The sequence below is a fragment of the Meles meles genome, chromosome 10 (assembly GCF_922984935.1).
Source record: "Meles meles chromosome 10, mMelMel3.1 paternal haplotype, whole genome shotgun sequence".
In the NCBI taxonomy this organism is placed as follows: Eukaryota; Metazoa; Chordata; class Mammalia; order Carnivora; family Mustelidae; genus Meles; species Meles meles.
This window is the reverse complement of record NC_060075.1, coordinates 25,419,747-25,437,432: the sequence shown is the minus strand read 5'-3', so window position 1 is coordinate 25,437,432 and position 17,686 is coordinate 25,419,747. Positions and strand designations below refer to the sequence as shown.

Genomic DNA, 17,686 nt, shown 5'->3' with positions numbered 1-17,686 from the left:
TCTCAAGCACCCAAATACATCAGCATTTGGAAAAAGGTAGAGATGGATGAAGATGGAGAATGTCAAAGCAAGACTTGTATGTAACCATTACACCATGTTCTCTCCATGCAACTTGACTGAATGCAATTTAATTCTTCAATTGAATTCTTAATATTTAAATTAGTGTACAGTTTATAATTATTACACATTATAGTCAGTTGGAATTGACCCTAAAATATTTTCTGTGTTAGAAATATGTCCTTTATGTTTCAAAATATATGTATTTTTTTTCTGTTTGTCTTACAAGGTTCTCCACCACCAGGAAGAAAACTCTTGTCAACCACATGGCTTCCATACTCGAATTAAGTCTTAAAATATCATGAATTACTTTTTAAGACAATAATAGCTTTCCTTTTTTTCAGTTACCAAAGCACTTGAAAGCATCAGCGTTCTTCCACTGTCCACAGGATGAGTGAAATTAGGGGGAAAATAATCAAATGGGAGAAAAATTCACAGGTATACAAGGAAACTTAACTGGTTCTTGCTACCAATGCTATAATTTGTCACAAGAGGGCTGCTTAGGAGACATTATCTCCTTCTCTCTTCCTAAGGCACTGTGGCAGAGAGATTTATGATACTGCATTGACTAGAAGTACAAGGAAAATGCAGTAGAAGGGGATAAGGAACTCACTAATGCGAGGTGAAATAAAAATCAATCTCTAACAAGAGATTACTTTACACATTAACTTCTCTGGGGTCACATCAAAGTCTTACAGCCAGTGGCTCCTGTGCTTCTAGCAGGGGAAATGATCTCAATGATAAACAAGGAGTAATGATGAGTAGAAAGTGCCAGAGAAGAGCTTAGGTCCATGCTAAACGAGCAAAATCTGATGAACTGGACGATGTCTACTGTCAGTTAGACCTGAGAGCTCACCCTTCATGTTTGTTTTTCCAACTAGAGAGCAAAGAAATTTACAAATTAATGTGGAGTATTGAGTACTGAGTCGTCTTTTTCCTTTTCCTGCCTCAGATACCTCTGTAAAACCGAAACATATGGTGTGAGTACATGCCCCATAGGGCTTTTTGGAAAAGTAATTCAGATTCTGGATCATACGTTTGTATCATGCTATGTTGATGTGAGGGCACTTGATTAAGGTTTGTGAGACGGATGGCTGCCTCGAGCACGTTTGTCTTCTGAAAGGCTTCATGCATTAATCTGCATCCTTCATTATATGTACATAAAAATCCTCATGCTCATTTGCTTAAATGTTAAGTCACTTTTCAGATGGTTGGCCATTTCTTACAGAACTGACAATTTTCTTTTACAATAAGAGCATCTTAGAATTAGGGCCTTAGAGAAGTGCGAGGAAATCCTGAGTCAGTTATTCCCCAGGTTCGAATTGTCCAGATGAGGCTGGAAGAGAGGTCACCTTCTCAAGCCCTTATTTTATAGGTGAGGAGACTGAGTTCCAGGGAAGGTAACTTGTTTCATCAAGGGATGTGAAGGAGACAAGAGCCATTCAGCCCAAACATATTCCCACTTTTGTCTAACGCACTTTCTGGTACATATTGACTCAGAACTGGCTGGAAAAGGTTTACTACTTTCTTGTTCATCTCATTCCACAACAACATTTTAGTTGATGACTATTTGCCACATACTTTGACAGCCACTGTGGGACTAGCAAGAAGTCAGAGCTAGGAAGAACACTAAAGAACCATGATCATTGTCTCCACCTAAAAGGTTCATGGATGCGGATGCAACCATAGATAAACCATAGATACATAAGTGCCCCCCCAAAACAACAAACACAACCTTGGAAATGTAAAATAACGAATGCCCAGAGAGAGTCTATATATCCCCAGAATCTGCAATGTTTTCTAAATTAAAGATTTCATGGTTTGGTTGATTTGATAGGAACACTGGTTTCATTGAAGTGAAAGACTGTAGTAGAAAGACAAGATTTGACAAGTTTAGGTTTGAGCTAATGGTCAACAGAAAATAATTTTAGTTTAAGCATGCTTCATCGTATCTTCAGTAACAACTATAACAATTTCTCTTAAGTAACTATTCTATAATTATCAGTTTAAGGCTGGGCTCCCCGACTAGAATTCGGGTTATAAGAAGGCAGGCCACATCTAGATCCATTGATACTGTTAGAATTAAGCAAAATGAAGGTATTTCATAAAAATTAGTGGATTGAGTAAATATTTCTTTTTAAAAGGGACAAAGCAGAAGACACTTATGGATTAACTTCACATGGCAGGAATCTGGAATTAACTCTCAAGGTGCAAGCCCCCGAGGTCAGTTTATATCACCAAAGATGCCCAGATTTAGACGAAGGATTTGACCTTGGAAGTGGAAAGGAAAGAATGGACCTAGGAGCAGTTTCAAATGAGTAATATAATTTGTTGACAGAGTATAAACGGGGGGAAGGGAAGAGGAAGTCTTGTGTTAACTCTCAAGTTTGGGCTCTGAAAAAAAATAGATACTGTTGACAGAGAAGCGGTATTAACCTGATGATTAAGCATAATGGAGAGATATAAGCTGCAGCTAAAATCATGAGACCTGTAGTCAAACAGAGCAGGTTTCAGCCCCAGGCACACCTCATGGGAGCAGTGTGAATGCAAAAATTCCTAATTTCTCTGCATCTGTAAGAGATGATAGGAGATTATTTATACATAAATCACTTAGTCTGGTTTTGGCACAAAGGAGGCATTCAACAAAGAGTGACTATGTAAAATATGACAAATTTTGGTTTTAGATATCTTAATTTCACAATTTGGGTTTTGGAGTGGTTTTAGATTCTGGTTCTGGATTATTTACATTTTTGTTCATGTGGAAGGGCAGGCACGAAGAAAGCAATTCAAAAATAAGAGTGTGTCTTTTAGAGCAGAAGCCTCGTGAATGGTGAGTGCTTCAAGGGAATGGTGCCTGGGAGAAAGGCCAAAATCAGGGGCAACGCTGAGCAGAAGGAAGATGAGATGAAGGAGACAAAGAAACAAAAAGAGATTGAAAGCCATGTGGTTTCCCTTAGTGTTGGGAGGGAAAAAAATTCTAAGATGGGGGTATCATCAGTGAACACAAATGCATGCATCTTCTCTATATCAGATACACTAGAAAGTATTAAGTGAGGTAGAAATAATTTGAGGGCTTTCTTTGGGGACAGGTTCCTTATAATCCTACAGTATGGACTATCTCTACTCATTGCTGCTTTTCTTCCCACCTTCTACACATATTTTTCTTTTTCATTCCAAGTGTGATTCTTCGTTTCATGCTTGTTATTGTCAGTTCTTAACAATAAGTAGGCGCTATAACCAAATGTTCGATAAATTGCCATTTGATTGGACATTTTAGCACGGAGAAAGTGTTTTGCTAAAGAAAGGACAGTGCTCCAGCGATAAGCTGCCTGCTGACATAAACACTTTATGGTTTTATGACAGGTTCACAATCTACCAATACTATTTTCAATTCAATTTGTGTGGATGAAGATTTTAGAGAAAACAGCTGGCAGGAGAAACATATGACATTTAATTTTGCCTGAGAACATGAAAGCTACAAAGCTCTGTGTATATGTGTATGTGAAATGTGTGGGTTTGTATACACTCACAAAGGTTATATTGGGAGTCGTAGTCTACCGGGTTTGGGGCAACAGACAACAGAAAACATTACATCCCTTGGTAATTTTCTGAAGATACACTTGACTTAACAAATAACTCAGCGCATCTAAAATTCTGATGAAAACATTCGACTGATTGCAATTTTTGAACTAAAAGGTTTTTTTTCAAAAGGAGAATGACCTCAAGTCATCCTTAATAAACAAACAAACAAACTTATAATCAGTGGTGTAGATTTTGATTGGTTCAAAAATCACTCCCTGTGAACAAGATTGAAAACACTGCCAAAAACGTGGAACCTTGCAGATTACTGCACGGATACACTACACGATGTTTTAGAAATGATTTTAAAGGGAAACAGCAATAAAATTGAAATCTGTCTTGAATTATTCAGATGTTATATGCAAAATGCCCAAAGTTACACAAAAAAGGAGATACATAGTAAAGAAAAACTATTGCATGAATTTAGTCACAATCATGACAAGCAGAAAAAAACAAAATTAGCCTAAAATTTGCCCAGGATTACTAGAATATAAAATCCATTTAACACCCAAATTTACGTCATGACAAAGGTGATTATATATTTAAATGGACCCATAATCATTCAAGATGACTTGACTTTTATTTCTAAAAAATTTGCCTTTTTATTTCAATGTCAAAATTCATTTGAACAGTACAGCATATTTGTTTACTGAAAATCATAGACCACCAGAGATTCTTTTCCTCATGTCCTTACTTTTGCTTTTATCCACAACTGATTTTTACCCAAGGTCACTACTTGGGGCCCAAAAATCCTTCTGCATACTTAGTTAGATGCAGTCATCAGCAATTGAAAAGAATTGCTTTCTCCCCTTTAGCCCAGACCAGAGGGAAAACAACAGACATTGCTTAAAGTTGTCCCTGTGGCCAGCGCCACCCCTCTCACTCCGCCTTCCTCCTTTCCCAATTGGAAATGAGTCTCTTCTTTGTACTCTCCATTGCCACAAGTCAAGCCCCCAATATTCCTTGCCTATATTTCTTCAATAATCTTGCTGTTGTTGTCTTTTCTCTCATTCCCTGCACACTACAATTCATCTGACCCACCACTGGAAGACAAATCCCACAAAATGGAATTGTACTGGGCACACACCGTGCTCAGGTAGCGTCAAATGTCCTCAAGTCCCCAGCAAATGCAGTACAAACTCGGCGTTATGTCCCACGCCTATCTGACTAGCCGTATTTTGTGCGTAACCCTATGACGCATTGCACAAAATACGTTTTCAGAGTAAAAGGAGCAGTATTCACAACAGGGCGCATGGGGATCTATATAGGTGAGCCTCCTCTCCTTGTGACGATGCTAAACTCAGAACACGTTCTACACACAAATACCCTGACTTGTTCTTCTCTGAAAGTTTAGCCCCCCTTCTTTTATTGCCTAGAAGGTGCTTCCCTCTGTTTCTCTCCTGTCCTCACGAAATGTTTAATTCCTACCTCCTTGAAGCAGACTTTCTTGATTCCCTCAACAGGACAGGCTACTTTCCTCCTTTCTCCGTCAATAGGCCTAAGACCTCAGAGTGGGCACTTAGTCTCCATTTATGTTTCTCTGCCTCCTACCGGTCATCCGCGGGCTTGGTCTGGCTCCCTACTTGACCCCAAACAACTGGACAGCAAACTTCTTACTCATCTTTGCATTTTCCTAAACACCCAGCAAAGGTCCCTTTATAGAGCAAACATTGCGCAAATATTTCTCATAAATGCCATCACTGGCTGTAAACCGATACTTAAATTGTGGCCCCTAAAAAAAGATTTATTTAGTAAGGGCATTAACCCTAAATAAGAGGAAATTCACAAACTGTGACAATCAAAGAGTCTGGACTCATTTTACAAATTCAAAATAATTCACCTATTTCTACAACTGAAAGATTGTCACAAAATACATATTATGCATCAAAGCCCCCATAAGAGAATGTATGTGCATGTTGTTTAGGAAAGTTTTTCCGGAGACTTTCACTTAAACCCTTCTATATGCAGTCATTTCTATTGTTATAATATAAATTTACTTATTCATTAAGTGAAATAAAATCTAAGTATTTGTGAAATAAAAACCCTCCACCCCCCATGTTCCCATATCTTGATGCCAATCTAGAGAATTAACACATTTGAAGAGTTTTCCTTTTGTTTTGGTTGTTGTTTTTATGTCGCTAATGCACTTATCTGGGGTTATCAACTTTAGATCATGCATGCTGACTACTCACAGTGAAAGGTGAGTGACTTAACGTGCTTGCTCCATTCCTCTCTCTAATGCTGCTCCTTAGTCACCGCCCAAGTTTTTAAAAAATTATGTTACTATTTTTAAATTAACAGGTTTTACAATATTTATATTCACTTCTGTAGACAAATTGACATTTCTGTTTTGTTTCTAGATTCCATCTAACAACGTAAGACTGATACAAAAAGTGATTTTTGCATGCGGCTACTGAGTATTATTCCCTTCAGATTCATCCCAAGTAGCATGACTGGGCTTGCAGAGAAAGAATAACCATAATTATTAAAACCCCACCTGTAAGAGGTAATTAGACAAGTAGGGTCTAATAGGTCCTTTAATAATTTCCTGTTATATTTCTTCATTTCTTCTAGGTTATAGGTGAATGCCGCCATTATTTGTCTCTTATCAGATGTGCTTTTTTTTATTTTGTTGGATGACATCTAGAATAATTCACATGTGAGATATGCAGGCATTCTCTGAGTCCCATACATTTTTAGTCTCACATTGATTGTTTGGCTGGCTATACAGTTGTACGTTTAAAATACTCTCCCTCAGAAAGTCTTTGGTCATTGACGTCTAGAAGCCAGGGAGGCGTATGAGGTCGGATTTTCATATGTTATGTGTATCTTTTCTCCCTTCAAAAGTTCTTAGAATTTTCTCTCAGTAAGTGCAATTTTACTGAGACGTGTGGGCTTTTCAATTTCAAAAATTATCTTTCTTCAAATTGTGAAACTTCTGTTATTTTCTTTTCTTTTTACTTTTTGGCCATTTCTTCCCCTTCTTTATTTCTTCTCAGTGTTTATTAGATATATTTTAGGATGCTGTATCCGCGCTCAAAGTATTTTAACTCTCCTCAGATTTCCTTTCCTCATTTTTCCCCTTTTCGTCTCGGTTCCTCCCCTGCTGCACATCGTCCCTCCAGTGTCAACCCCAGTCGTCCCACATTTACGTTCCTCTGTTCCGCTTTTTATTTTCACGTTCGTATTTTAATTTCCAGGATCATTCTCTTTTCTGATTGATCTTTTCCACCACAACCTATGCATGTGTGTCTATTTGATATTTTCTTGATTCTCTCTTGGAATGCTCTTTAAAAGTCTGTTTTTTAAAAAAATTCTCTTGGGGCACCTGAGTGGCTCAGTGGGTTAAGCCTCTGCCTTCGCCTCAGGTCATGATCCCAGGCTCCTGGGATCGAACCTGGCACTGGCCTCCGTGCTCAGTGGGGAGCCTGCTTCTCCCTCTCCCTTTTTCCTTCTCCCTGTTCATGCCCTCTCTCTCTGTCAAATAAATAAATAAATAAAATATTTCAAATAATTCTCTTATATTTTCTGAACTATCTCTGGTTTTGTTTTGTGTATGTGTGTATGTGTCTTTTTAAATCATGATATTGGTTCTTCAGTTATCATGACATCCTTGGTTGTTGTAGGATTATGACGTAGGGCCAGGGCGGTGGATAAGGATGACTGGTGAATGGGAGGGCAGACTACAGATCTGTATGGGTTACTTACTGTTTAACCTGACTGGCTTCTCTCAAAGACGCAAGGATACAAGCACACAAACAGATTGGGGACCCACCACAGGAGAAACCTTTTCTAAGAGTTGAGAAATTTGTTATGTCTCTATCTTGTGCAGAAGATGTAGTTCATACTTCTCACCTGTCCGATGTCTGTCTGAAATAAAGTTATTCCCAATTCTGCTTGGTTTCTCTTTCAGTGCCTTCTACCTACACAAGAAACACAAGAGAGTTCTACCCTCAGACAATTCCCATTTTTTTAAAAAAGATTTTATTTCTTTATTTGACAGAGATCACAATAGGCAGAAAGGGGGAGGCAGGCTCCCTGCTGAGCAGAGAGCCCGATGCGGGGCTCGATCCCAGGACCCTGAGATCATGACCTGAGCCGAAGGCAGAGGCTTTAACCCACTGAGCCACCCAGGTGCCCCCTCCCCGCTCCCACTTTTCTTTTAGAGTAGAATTCTCTAACACCTGTACTCAATCCTTGTTAAGTTAGAACAAAAATGAAAAGTGAGGGGTTCGCCTGGCCCAGCTATTTTGAAATGCAGCTGCTTACGTAATTTTCCTGATGGTCACTCCCACACCCATGTCGGGTCTTTATACTGACCTGAGGTTTAGAAATCATTTGAAACTACCATGGTAAGAACCACTTCTGTTGCTTGGGCTGTGCTTTCCTTCTTTTAATTTCTCTATAAATCATACCCATTTGACTTTTATTTTTCTGGAGTTTCTCAAATTGTTCTACCTTATGTTGGCTCTAAAAATATAATGGCCTCATCTCATTTTTCTCTCCCCTGTCCTCCTTTTCTTCCTTTTTCTTTTCTTTCCTTTTTTTCTTTCTTATATTTTTAAATTTCATTGTTGCTTTAAAGGAAAGGTATATATATATATATATATATATATATATATATATATATATATGTTTGTGGCAACTCATTTCCTGAACTAGAAGCCAGACCAAATTTCTTTCTTTTTTTTTTTTAGTGTTTCTTTTAATGATATCAGTAAATCAGCTTTGCATTTATTTTCAATAACCTGGAATTTATTCTAATATTTGGTTAAATATTTTTCTACACTTTGGGGTGGGAGGTACTAACCTATATGATCCAGCATTTAGAGATTTAAAAATTTTTTTGTAACATAAAAATGTGATATGGTTACAGCCAAAAGGAACTATTTGCTTGCAATCTGCTCTTCCTGGCACCCTGTGTGCTCCGTAAGATATAAGTGTCTACTGAATCATGGAAAATGCAATTTGAAGTTACACAAGTAAATTAGTCACTGCATTCTGTACTATCAACAGTCTGGGGTGTCATTAAAGTTCTGTCTATGTAGAAGAAAAAGTAAGTCTATTTGTGTAGGCAGTCCCCTGAACATTTTTGAAATAAGGTCATGGTCAGTATGATTGAAAAAAGTCACATTTTAGTCTTAATCAAATCCACAGTCTAGCATTTTAAACATATTAAGAAAGCTAAACCATTTTAATGAGATGAGTGAGAGGAGGACTTAGCTCCCAGGTTGACTATCTAATTGTATACTTGATTAAATTATTATAATTTGGGCATAGAAAATTCAAACCCTTTGTAAACTCAATTTCAATTAAATAAAAAAAGATGAATGAGTAAATACCACAATCTCACTAACAGCCAAATGTTTAAATTAAACAGCTGTAGGCCTCACAGCTTTCTTAGAGACCCCCCCTCCCCAAAAAAGGAGGATCATGGAATCTAAGCAAGGTTCATTGGGCAAATATTTCTTTATGCTGTCAAATAAGATAGGCATCCCCAAAAGAATTGCCCTAAATGTGTAAGTTGGCAATTTTCTGCGGCGGTAATATGGAGCACAACCAGGAAAAAAAAAAAAAAAAAGTAATAAGCCTGACTAGGGCAGCATTCCCTAGGAGGGCCACTTAACAAGCTGGCCCCTGCTGTGCCCTAGAATCTCCTGATTTCGTGGACTCCTTCTGCATCTTCCCAGGCAGATCATTTTAACTGAGTGCACAAATGAGATTACATAAATGCTTTCTTTTCGGGTTGCTTTTCCTTTTTCCTTTTCTATTTGGCTTGCCCCTTCTAGAGTTGACGCAGCTTTGGTACGACTGTATTGCCCAGACACCTGAAATAGGTATCCCCATAGATGCCACCGCCCCTGGGGACATCACGAGGCCTTCAAAGGGATCCGCTTCAAATGACAGCAGGTTGACAGGGAAAGAAAACACTCTCCTGTTTTCCACTTCCCTCCTGTCTAAGGACATGAAGGACTGCCAGAGAGACAGGTGTGGCTCTGGGCTGGTCTATTCTGAAAATCACGTTCACTGTTGTCTAGAGTGTACTGACAGGTTACTCGGGCTGTCCTTTTCCCACCTCGACTATTCCTTAAAGCAGGAATTTTCTCATTCTCTTCATAGCTACCTCTCCTAACTCTGGTTAGAGTTATGCACTTTTCAAATTTTAACATATTTCAGCAGTTGCTTTCTGATGACACCTCGTTTTCTTCCAGTATTTTCTGCTCAATGTGTGAAGGCAGAGACATGTTGCCTGAGGAACAATTCTCTCTTCTGTTTTTCTGAGTCCTACAGATGCTGGTTGCCCTCTTTCGGGTACTTAATCTGCATGATGGACACCCTGGGTAAGTCTCTATGTTCAAGAAAACACGTCCAGTTGGGATGCTGCATGGACATGGTCTCAAGGGCTAGAGACATTAAGACAATTATCTGGGTAAATAAGAATGTATTCAGTCATTAAACACTTTTTTTTCCCTTCTTTTTTTTTGGAGACTCTGTGCTGGCCCAGGCCTCTACTCAGTGCTGAGGATATGACAGTGAGCAAAACCTAGTAAGTCCCTGCCCTCATAGATTACAGCAAAATCGTAATAACGGCCAACATTTTAATGATCACTTAGTACATGCTAAACTCCTGTCATGACTTAGCTCATGAAATTCTCAGCAAAACTACCATGAGGGATCTATTAGTACAAGAAAACACACCATAGCGAGACAACAGAAGTATCTGAGGTTTGTTGTTTTTTTTAAGTCACCCATCTTCCTGCCTTTTCCTAGAGGATATGAACTCAAGTCTGTTCTAGTTTGAGAACAGGGCTGGGCGCAGATGGCAAGTGACTGCTTTATGTTGCTTTGTGTGAATTTGCATTCTCTGGGAGAATGTATTATTAGCTTCAGATGGGTCGCCCTTGCCTACATTTCCCCAGCCAGTTTAGCAGATTCAGGATTGGAACCCAAATCCGCTTCTCCAGAGCCTATGCTCTTCCTTACCCCCTTATCCAGCTCTGCAGCCCCACACTCTTCTGCCCTGTGACAGGCAGATACAGTAAAAGAACAGGGGTGGGATGACGGGGCAGAACTATCTGGTTAATTCCACCAATTTTCCTTTGTTCTGTGCATGCTAGACGGAACTGAGACAATAATCATAATTCCTTTTTGCCTTTCTCTCTACATATTTAGCATTCCATTTTCAAAGAATTGATAATGACAAAAATTTTTTTTTTATAACGAAATGCATATGGCCCATCACTGAAATGAAAAAACTTACTTTTCAGGGAAAAAACCAAAAAGCTGTTATCATGGAGATCACAGTAAGATGAAAATATAAGATTCTCATGACATCGCAATCTAGCTTAAATCATAAAGAGGGATTTAAAAAAAAAAGATTTTATTTATTTATTTGACAGAGATCACAGGTAGGCAGAGAGGCAGGCAGAGAGAGGGGAAGGGAAGCAGGCTCCCCGCTGAGCAGGGAGTCCGATGCAGGGCTCAATCCCAGGACTCCGGGATCATGACCTGAGCTGAAGGCAGAGGCTTTAACCCACTGAGCCACCCAGGCACCCCATAAAGAAGGATTATGATATTATATTAGATCATTCTTGTGCAAGGCAGTCCATTCCCACTTTGGGTCGGCATTCAGTGAGAAGGTACACGAAAGGCTCTGTGTTAAGAGACATAGTCACTCAGATATACATCTGATGGCTAGTGCTTCCCCTCCAGGAATGTTTCAAGGCTGACATTTGCAGGTGAGAGGAAGAAGGGAAGAGGTGGAAGTGTGAGAGGGAGCAGTCTAGGACAAGGCCCTGGTTTCTGACTTGAGCTCCTGGATGATGTCCTACTGAAGGAAGAATGGCTGCTTTGGGACATAGGGGGGTTTTGACATTTTTGAGTTTTGGTTATTTTTTGTTTTGGGAGTTTTTTCCTCTGCTCTGAGGGTGTTTTGTTTTGTTTCCACCCAATGCACTGGTTAAAGCACTGTGCTCCTTGGAGCTTGGCAATGTCATAACCCTTGTCTGATTATCTCAGCTTTATGAGTGCAATTAGAGGTGGTAAAATATGTATTCAGGAGATTTCTGCCATCCTAATAGCCCCTCACCATCCCTGAGGAGTCTTTCCCTGACGATTACATTAATTATATTTTAAGTTTTTTAAGTCTTTTCAGAACCATTAGGAGAGTTTGTGTGAGTCCCTGCCCACGCCTCAGTGTGTCCACCCTTCCTTCACACCACTTTTCTATAAGAAAAGGAAAAGTGCATTTATACGATGAGTTAGTAGAACACAGCTGGCACAGAGCTAATAAATGGTGTCATTAAAATCTATTGGAAAAACATGATTCAACTTGATTTCCAAAATCTGAAAAAAAATGGGAAATTAAATGGTATTTTATCATTGAATAAAGACTTACTTTACAGAGCTGTCTGTCTTCATGAATGCTAAAATGTAACTTTATCATTTGATTTTACTCAAGGGTTTTCCAAAACATCTGTCTAAATTATTCAATGATTTTACCTTTTATTCCTACTCCTGTTACAATTTCAGAGAAACCTGGATGGTTAGATGAGTTTTCTTTTGTAGATTACTCTAAGAAGCATAATTAAATACATAGTGAGAGAAATTTTGTTGTTCTGCTGTCTTGTGTGTTATAAATTCTATGTCACTGACATATAGTTACAGGAGGCATAGATGTTTTGCTTTCTCATCTCAGATCTGACTCCTCACCATCTTCCCCTGCCCTTGAGCCTGATCTGCTCCTGCCTTTGAGCCTGGCATCTCGCTGGTTCCGGCAGGCGTCAGGCAAGCATCGGCCGGGAGCCAGACTGAGCCTTACAAGGAAGCCTCAGGGAAGCAGACTGACATGGGCTCAATAATTAGCACCATACAGGACACAATGCTCAATAAGGATCTTCTGAATTAATGGATTTGTGTACCGCTTAAATGCAATAAACACTTCAAGCTGATAACATGGGCTAATTGGCTGAGCATTATAAATGAGAATGGAAGACTGACCAGCTCTTTGGTCCTCCAAAGTCAATAAAACTTACGTAAAGCCTTCCTTTAGAGATACAGAGTTTTATGTGTCAACAATTTTAGCAATATGAAGAAAAATATTCTCATGTATTTTGTGTATTGTTTTGAATAATAAAGATACCCTGACAGAGAATAACACGTCGCAAATTTTATGAGAAGCCTTAGGATGACACGTAATTGTATTATATAAAGTATTCCAGTAGCCAAATCTCAGCTCCTTAGAATAACTCTTGAAGGAGAGCTGGTCCAGATTCAGCAACTCCAAGACTAACTAAATAATTTGAGGGCTTTACGATGTTCTGAAAATTCCTACAATTAGCGTTTCTTCCTGATTTCATCAGCTTTTCCACATTCAATTATATCATAAAAACAAAATAAATCCAATCAACGTATTTTGTAATTTGTCTTACAACGTGTTTCTTTGATTTCCTTTGATTCCACAAAGTTAAGAGAGAAAAAAAAATTGTCTAGCATTCAGGCATATCTCTATAGGCATGGATATATCTATACCCGAAAATATAGACATAAACTCCTGGTTTTCAGAGGATACACGGCAGTGCCCACGGGCTCAGTGGCATCTCATCGAGCCGCATCTCCCCCGTCCCAGTATATTCATCTGTCCATTTTATCCCGAAACTCTCCCTCTCTCAATCACCGCTGCAAGGGGACAGCTGCAACTTAGCAGGGTTTCAGTTCTGAGAGACTCTGGCCATCTTTTTCGACTATGTTTAAAAAGCTTATTAGTATGATGCATGTTTAAACTGCTATGATAATACTATCCAACAGCTAAATGTCATATCGTGATTTTACTCGTGCTAAAAATCAAGGCACTGAAAGACTTATCTAGATAGAAATAACATCTCATTTGTATTTGCCCTCCCCCACTGCCCTTGAAAGTCACAGTATGAGAAGTAAAAATAGAAAGTACTTTATAAAATGTAAAGCAAGAGAAAGAAAAAACAAAGGGAAGTTCGATGTTAGAACTCAGGAGATTTTGTCTGGGTAAATATTTATTGCCCACAAGAAAACAAAATAAATTACTGATGGCCCTTTTCAGATAAAATGGTATATCAAAAAAGGCAGTCTTTGGTTCAAATACAATGCAAGTGCCACTTAATGTTATTAAAAATTCACATAATGCAGACATTTCCAGAATCTGAAGAACATTGTTTTGCCCTGACTAGTTCAACTAACCATATCAAAACAGACCCAACAGACTGTGAGAGACTTATTTTCCAGCTCATGCACTCTCTCCTGAGTCATATTTACAAGCTTCATCCCCATAAATTCCTATCTACATATGTCAAAAATATAATGTTTATTAGGTCTAGAGCATCAGACTACCTTACTTTGCTTTCCTGTCATGTACTCGGTCCCACATAAAATATTCATGGACTTCTATCAGGCCATCTAAGTCATGAAAGGTCACAGATCTGGAACCCATGGTAAGTTTTTTTCTATTCAGCAGCAAGTTTGCTGAAGTATATTTTTTTGTGTCCAAACATGGTTGAAAGCCACATTGATCTAGTAAGGGATGAATCCTCATACTAATGAGCTCTCTGTGCCCTTGTTGAGTACTTTTCCTCTGAATTAGTTGGGATTTTAAGAGTCATGCATGACCTCGCTTGGAATGTTAGAGATTAGGGAATGTAATTGTCCCCAGGATGCTTGATTTCCTCACAACTTCTGATGATGGACAGTGGAGCAATCTTTAAACCCTCACTCTGAGAGAAAAGCTTTCTCATAGGCGCTGTAAGGCTGAAGGACTATTCATTCAGAACGACAGCATTTGCCTTTGTTTTACAAGCTGGCTTGTCTCCATTAACCTACCCAAACCTGGAATTCATGGAAATATTAGTTTTCTGCTTTTCTGGGCAGAAAACTACGTGTATCCCATTCAGCATATGCTCCCTTTTTCATATAGATGTCCTTTACTTGCAGTGATTTATGTGGAAAAGGTCAACTGGAAATTAGTGACAAAAGGAAATTATTTTAAGAGATTTAATTGATTTTCACCTTCTGAAAAGTTATAAACTGCTTCATATAACTGCCTGTGACTGTCTTCTTTAATCCCTCAAGATCACCTTGCTCATATGGAAAAGCGCTAACAGTGGGGGCTGAAGAGAAAGTAAGATGGTTCAGATCAGACTAAGCCATTTCAGTTTTTTTGTTATTGTCGCTGTACGATAAACCCTGCTTCCATGACTAAAGCTATCGTAATTGTGAAGGAATAGCTTTTTCCCAGAGTCATATTTGAACCAGAAAAGGAGGCATTTGCCATGCAAGGGGATATCTCTGCGATCAATCATCCCTATGATTCACGTCTGTCTTTTCTCCCACCCTCTTTTAATTAACATTAGGAAAAGAACAGCTTTCGTCACTGATAACAGACCTGGGACGAGAGACCGAGAAATTAATGTGAGATCTGTCAATTTTCAACCTTGCTAAAGAAGACACATTAAAACGTTTTTCATGGACAATAAACCTTAGTCAACACATATTCAAAGTTAAGTGACCTTGAGGGATTCTATAGATAGATAGATAGATAGATAGATAGATAGATATATTTCCAAATAAGAATAATGCAGACCGAATCAGCTTGAGAGACCATAAGTGAGCCGAAAAGAAAGGCGGGAAAGCCTCCTAAAGAAAGAAGTTAAATCCTGGGAAGGGTCGGTGTATGCATTTCTTGCACTTACCTTTTCTGCTGACTGCGCTGTACCAAAAAAGATGGGAATGAAAGCTAACCAAATGATGCAGGTGGTGTACATGGTAAATCCAATAGGTTTGGCTTCGTTGAAAGTCTCTGGGACACCTCTCGTTTTAATGGCATAAACAGTACAAGTGACCATCAAGAGGATACTGTACCCCAGCGAACAAATGAGTGAGAGATCGGAAATGTCACACTTGAGCACTCCCCTGGCCTTCTCTGGGTCTAGAGTCCGCTGCTCTCCATAGTCAATGATGATGTGGGGGGGGTCCACAACAAACCAGACACACACTCCCAGGAGCTGGACGGAGATGAGGCTGAAAGTGATCACCAGCTGGGATGCTGGACTAATAAACTTGGGTGCTGTGACCGATTTCTTCCCCTGCTCAAATATTCGGTGGATTCTGTTTGTTTTGGTAAGAAGGGCCGCATAGCTGAAACACATGCCAAGTCCTAGAAAGATTCGGCGGAAGGAACATATGATTGTGTCTGGCGCAGCAATCATTAAAAAGGTGATTGAGTAACAGAGGAAAATCCCTGTGAGGAGCACGTAACTAAGTTCTCGTCCCGAAGCCCTTACAATAGGTGTGTCATTATAGCGGACAAAGGTCACGATCACGAAGGTGGTGGCGATGATTCCCAATATTGCAATGAACACAGGCACCACAGCCCAGGGCGAATGCCATTCTAGTTTGATTATGGGGATGAGCTGGCAGCCTGTGCGGTTGATGTTTGGTCTCTGATCCAGAGGGCAAAGTTCGCAGGAGAGCTCATCTACTTGGTAGTTGTAACCCTCACAACGCTCGCAGTGCCAGCAGCAAGGGACTCCTTTCACTGTTTTCTTCCTCTCCCCGGGCTTACAGGGCAGGCTGCAGACAGACGCCGGGTGAGTGTGTTCTCGATTAGCCCACTGCATGTCATCCACCTGTGGGGATAAAGAATTAATGAGCCATCCATTTCCCCCCATTTATAATATCCTAATCCTAGCCACAGGTTTGTAATAAATCACTGAATGCTGACGGAGCAAGTACAGTTTACCATAATAAGAGCCCAGTTTTCTTTCCCCAGTATTGACTTCTTGATGAAAGTGTTAAATGATCTGGTCCAATAAATCATTCATATCATCAGTTTGATGAGTGTCATTGGTTTCCATTTACCTCCCCAGTGTTGACTAATCTGTCATTTGTGGAAAGATTTATTGGCCTGAACAGTTTTGAAACTCAAAAAAACAAAAAAAACACCAAAACAAAACAAAAAAACCCCACAGAAATATGCTTAGAGTTAATCACAGATTAACACAGATATAAATGTCAGAATCCCTGAAACACTGGCTTAGGATAAGTCAAACATATACATAAAACATATACATAAAACAGTGATGCAAAGCTCTTCACCATACTTGGGGAAATCAAATCACACTGTCAGTTTTCGAAGGAAATGGCAAACCTACTTTAATCGCTGATAATCATCACGTTCCCGACGTGATAACTGTATTAATGTTTTTGCCTCTCTTTAAGCATGGATATAACTCCCCTCCCCACATTCTCACATTTTCACACTGTGTAAAAGACCATGTGAAATGAGATAGCTTGGGGGTAATGTTCTCCATTGAACAAAAGTAGTCTTACAAGTGGATTACAGCAGCGAAATTGGTACAAATGAGAGAGCTCCCCTAGAGTGCTAAGTATCTACTTCAGAGCCTTCAAGTTCCACCTAAATCAGAGTACCTCTACTAAAATAAAAATATTATTTTAAGGAGATCCTGCCAATCACTGACCTCTTACCTTGATTGTTTACCAAAGGTTCTGGACCCAGTTCTGACATATATGAGGTAGGGAAGAGGTTTCCCATAACACCAAGCAATCTCAGACAGCAGCCAGTTATCCTGTTAAGTTACCTCAATTCTGCCACTATCTACCTGGAAATAACACCAGCTCCCAGGAGTTAAAGCTCAGGTTGCAAGACTTTCCCCTCCCACCTCCGATGTCAATTGCAAGTCCATGCCTCACATGTGCTTCTGACCCACCTGTAGATTGAAGGTTCCAAAAACACTTGCCCTGGGTTCCACTAGTTTGCTAGAGCAGCTCACAGAACTCAGAGAAACACTTGCTTACTAGATTACCAGCTTATGATAAAAAGGAAAAGATGTATACGACGAGGTAGTGGGAAGGGCACATTGCTTCCATGCAGCTTCAATTATGCCACTTCCTCCAAATCTCTACCTGTTCACCAGCTCTTAAGCTCTCTGAACCCCCATCTCTTGGGATTTTATGGAGGCTTCATCACATAGGCATGATTAATTAAATCAGTGGCCACTGG

General features: G+C 39.5%; 1 protein-coding gene across 4 annotated transcripts in view; it reads right to left on the bottom strand.

Moving 5' to 3' along the window:
* Window positions 1–17,686, bottom strand: part of GRM8 (glutamate metabotropic receptor 8) — a 744,073-nt gene that overhangs the window by 70,470 nt on the left and 655,917 nt on the right. For all 4 annotated transcript variants that reach the window (XM_046019994.1, XM_046019996.1, XM_046019997.1 and 1 more), the window contains exon 9: window positions 15,357–16,292. In XM_046019994.1, the coding sequence (XP_045875950.1) occupies window positions 15,357–16,292 (936 nt within the window). The remainder of the gene's footprint in view (window positions 1–15,356; window positions 16,293–17,686) is intronic.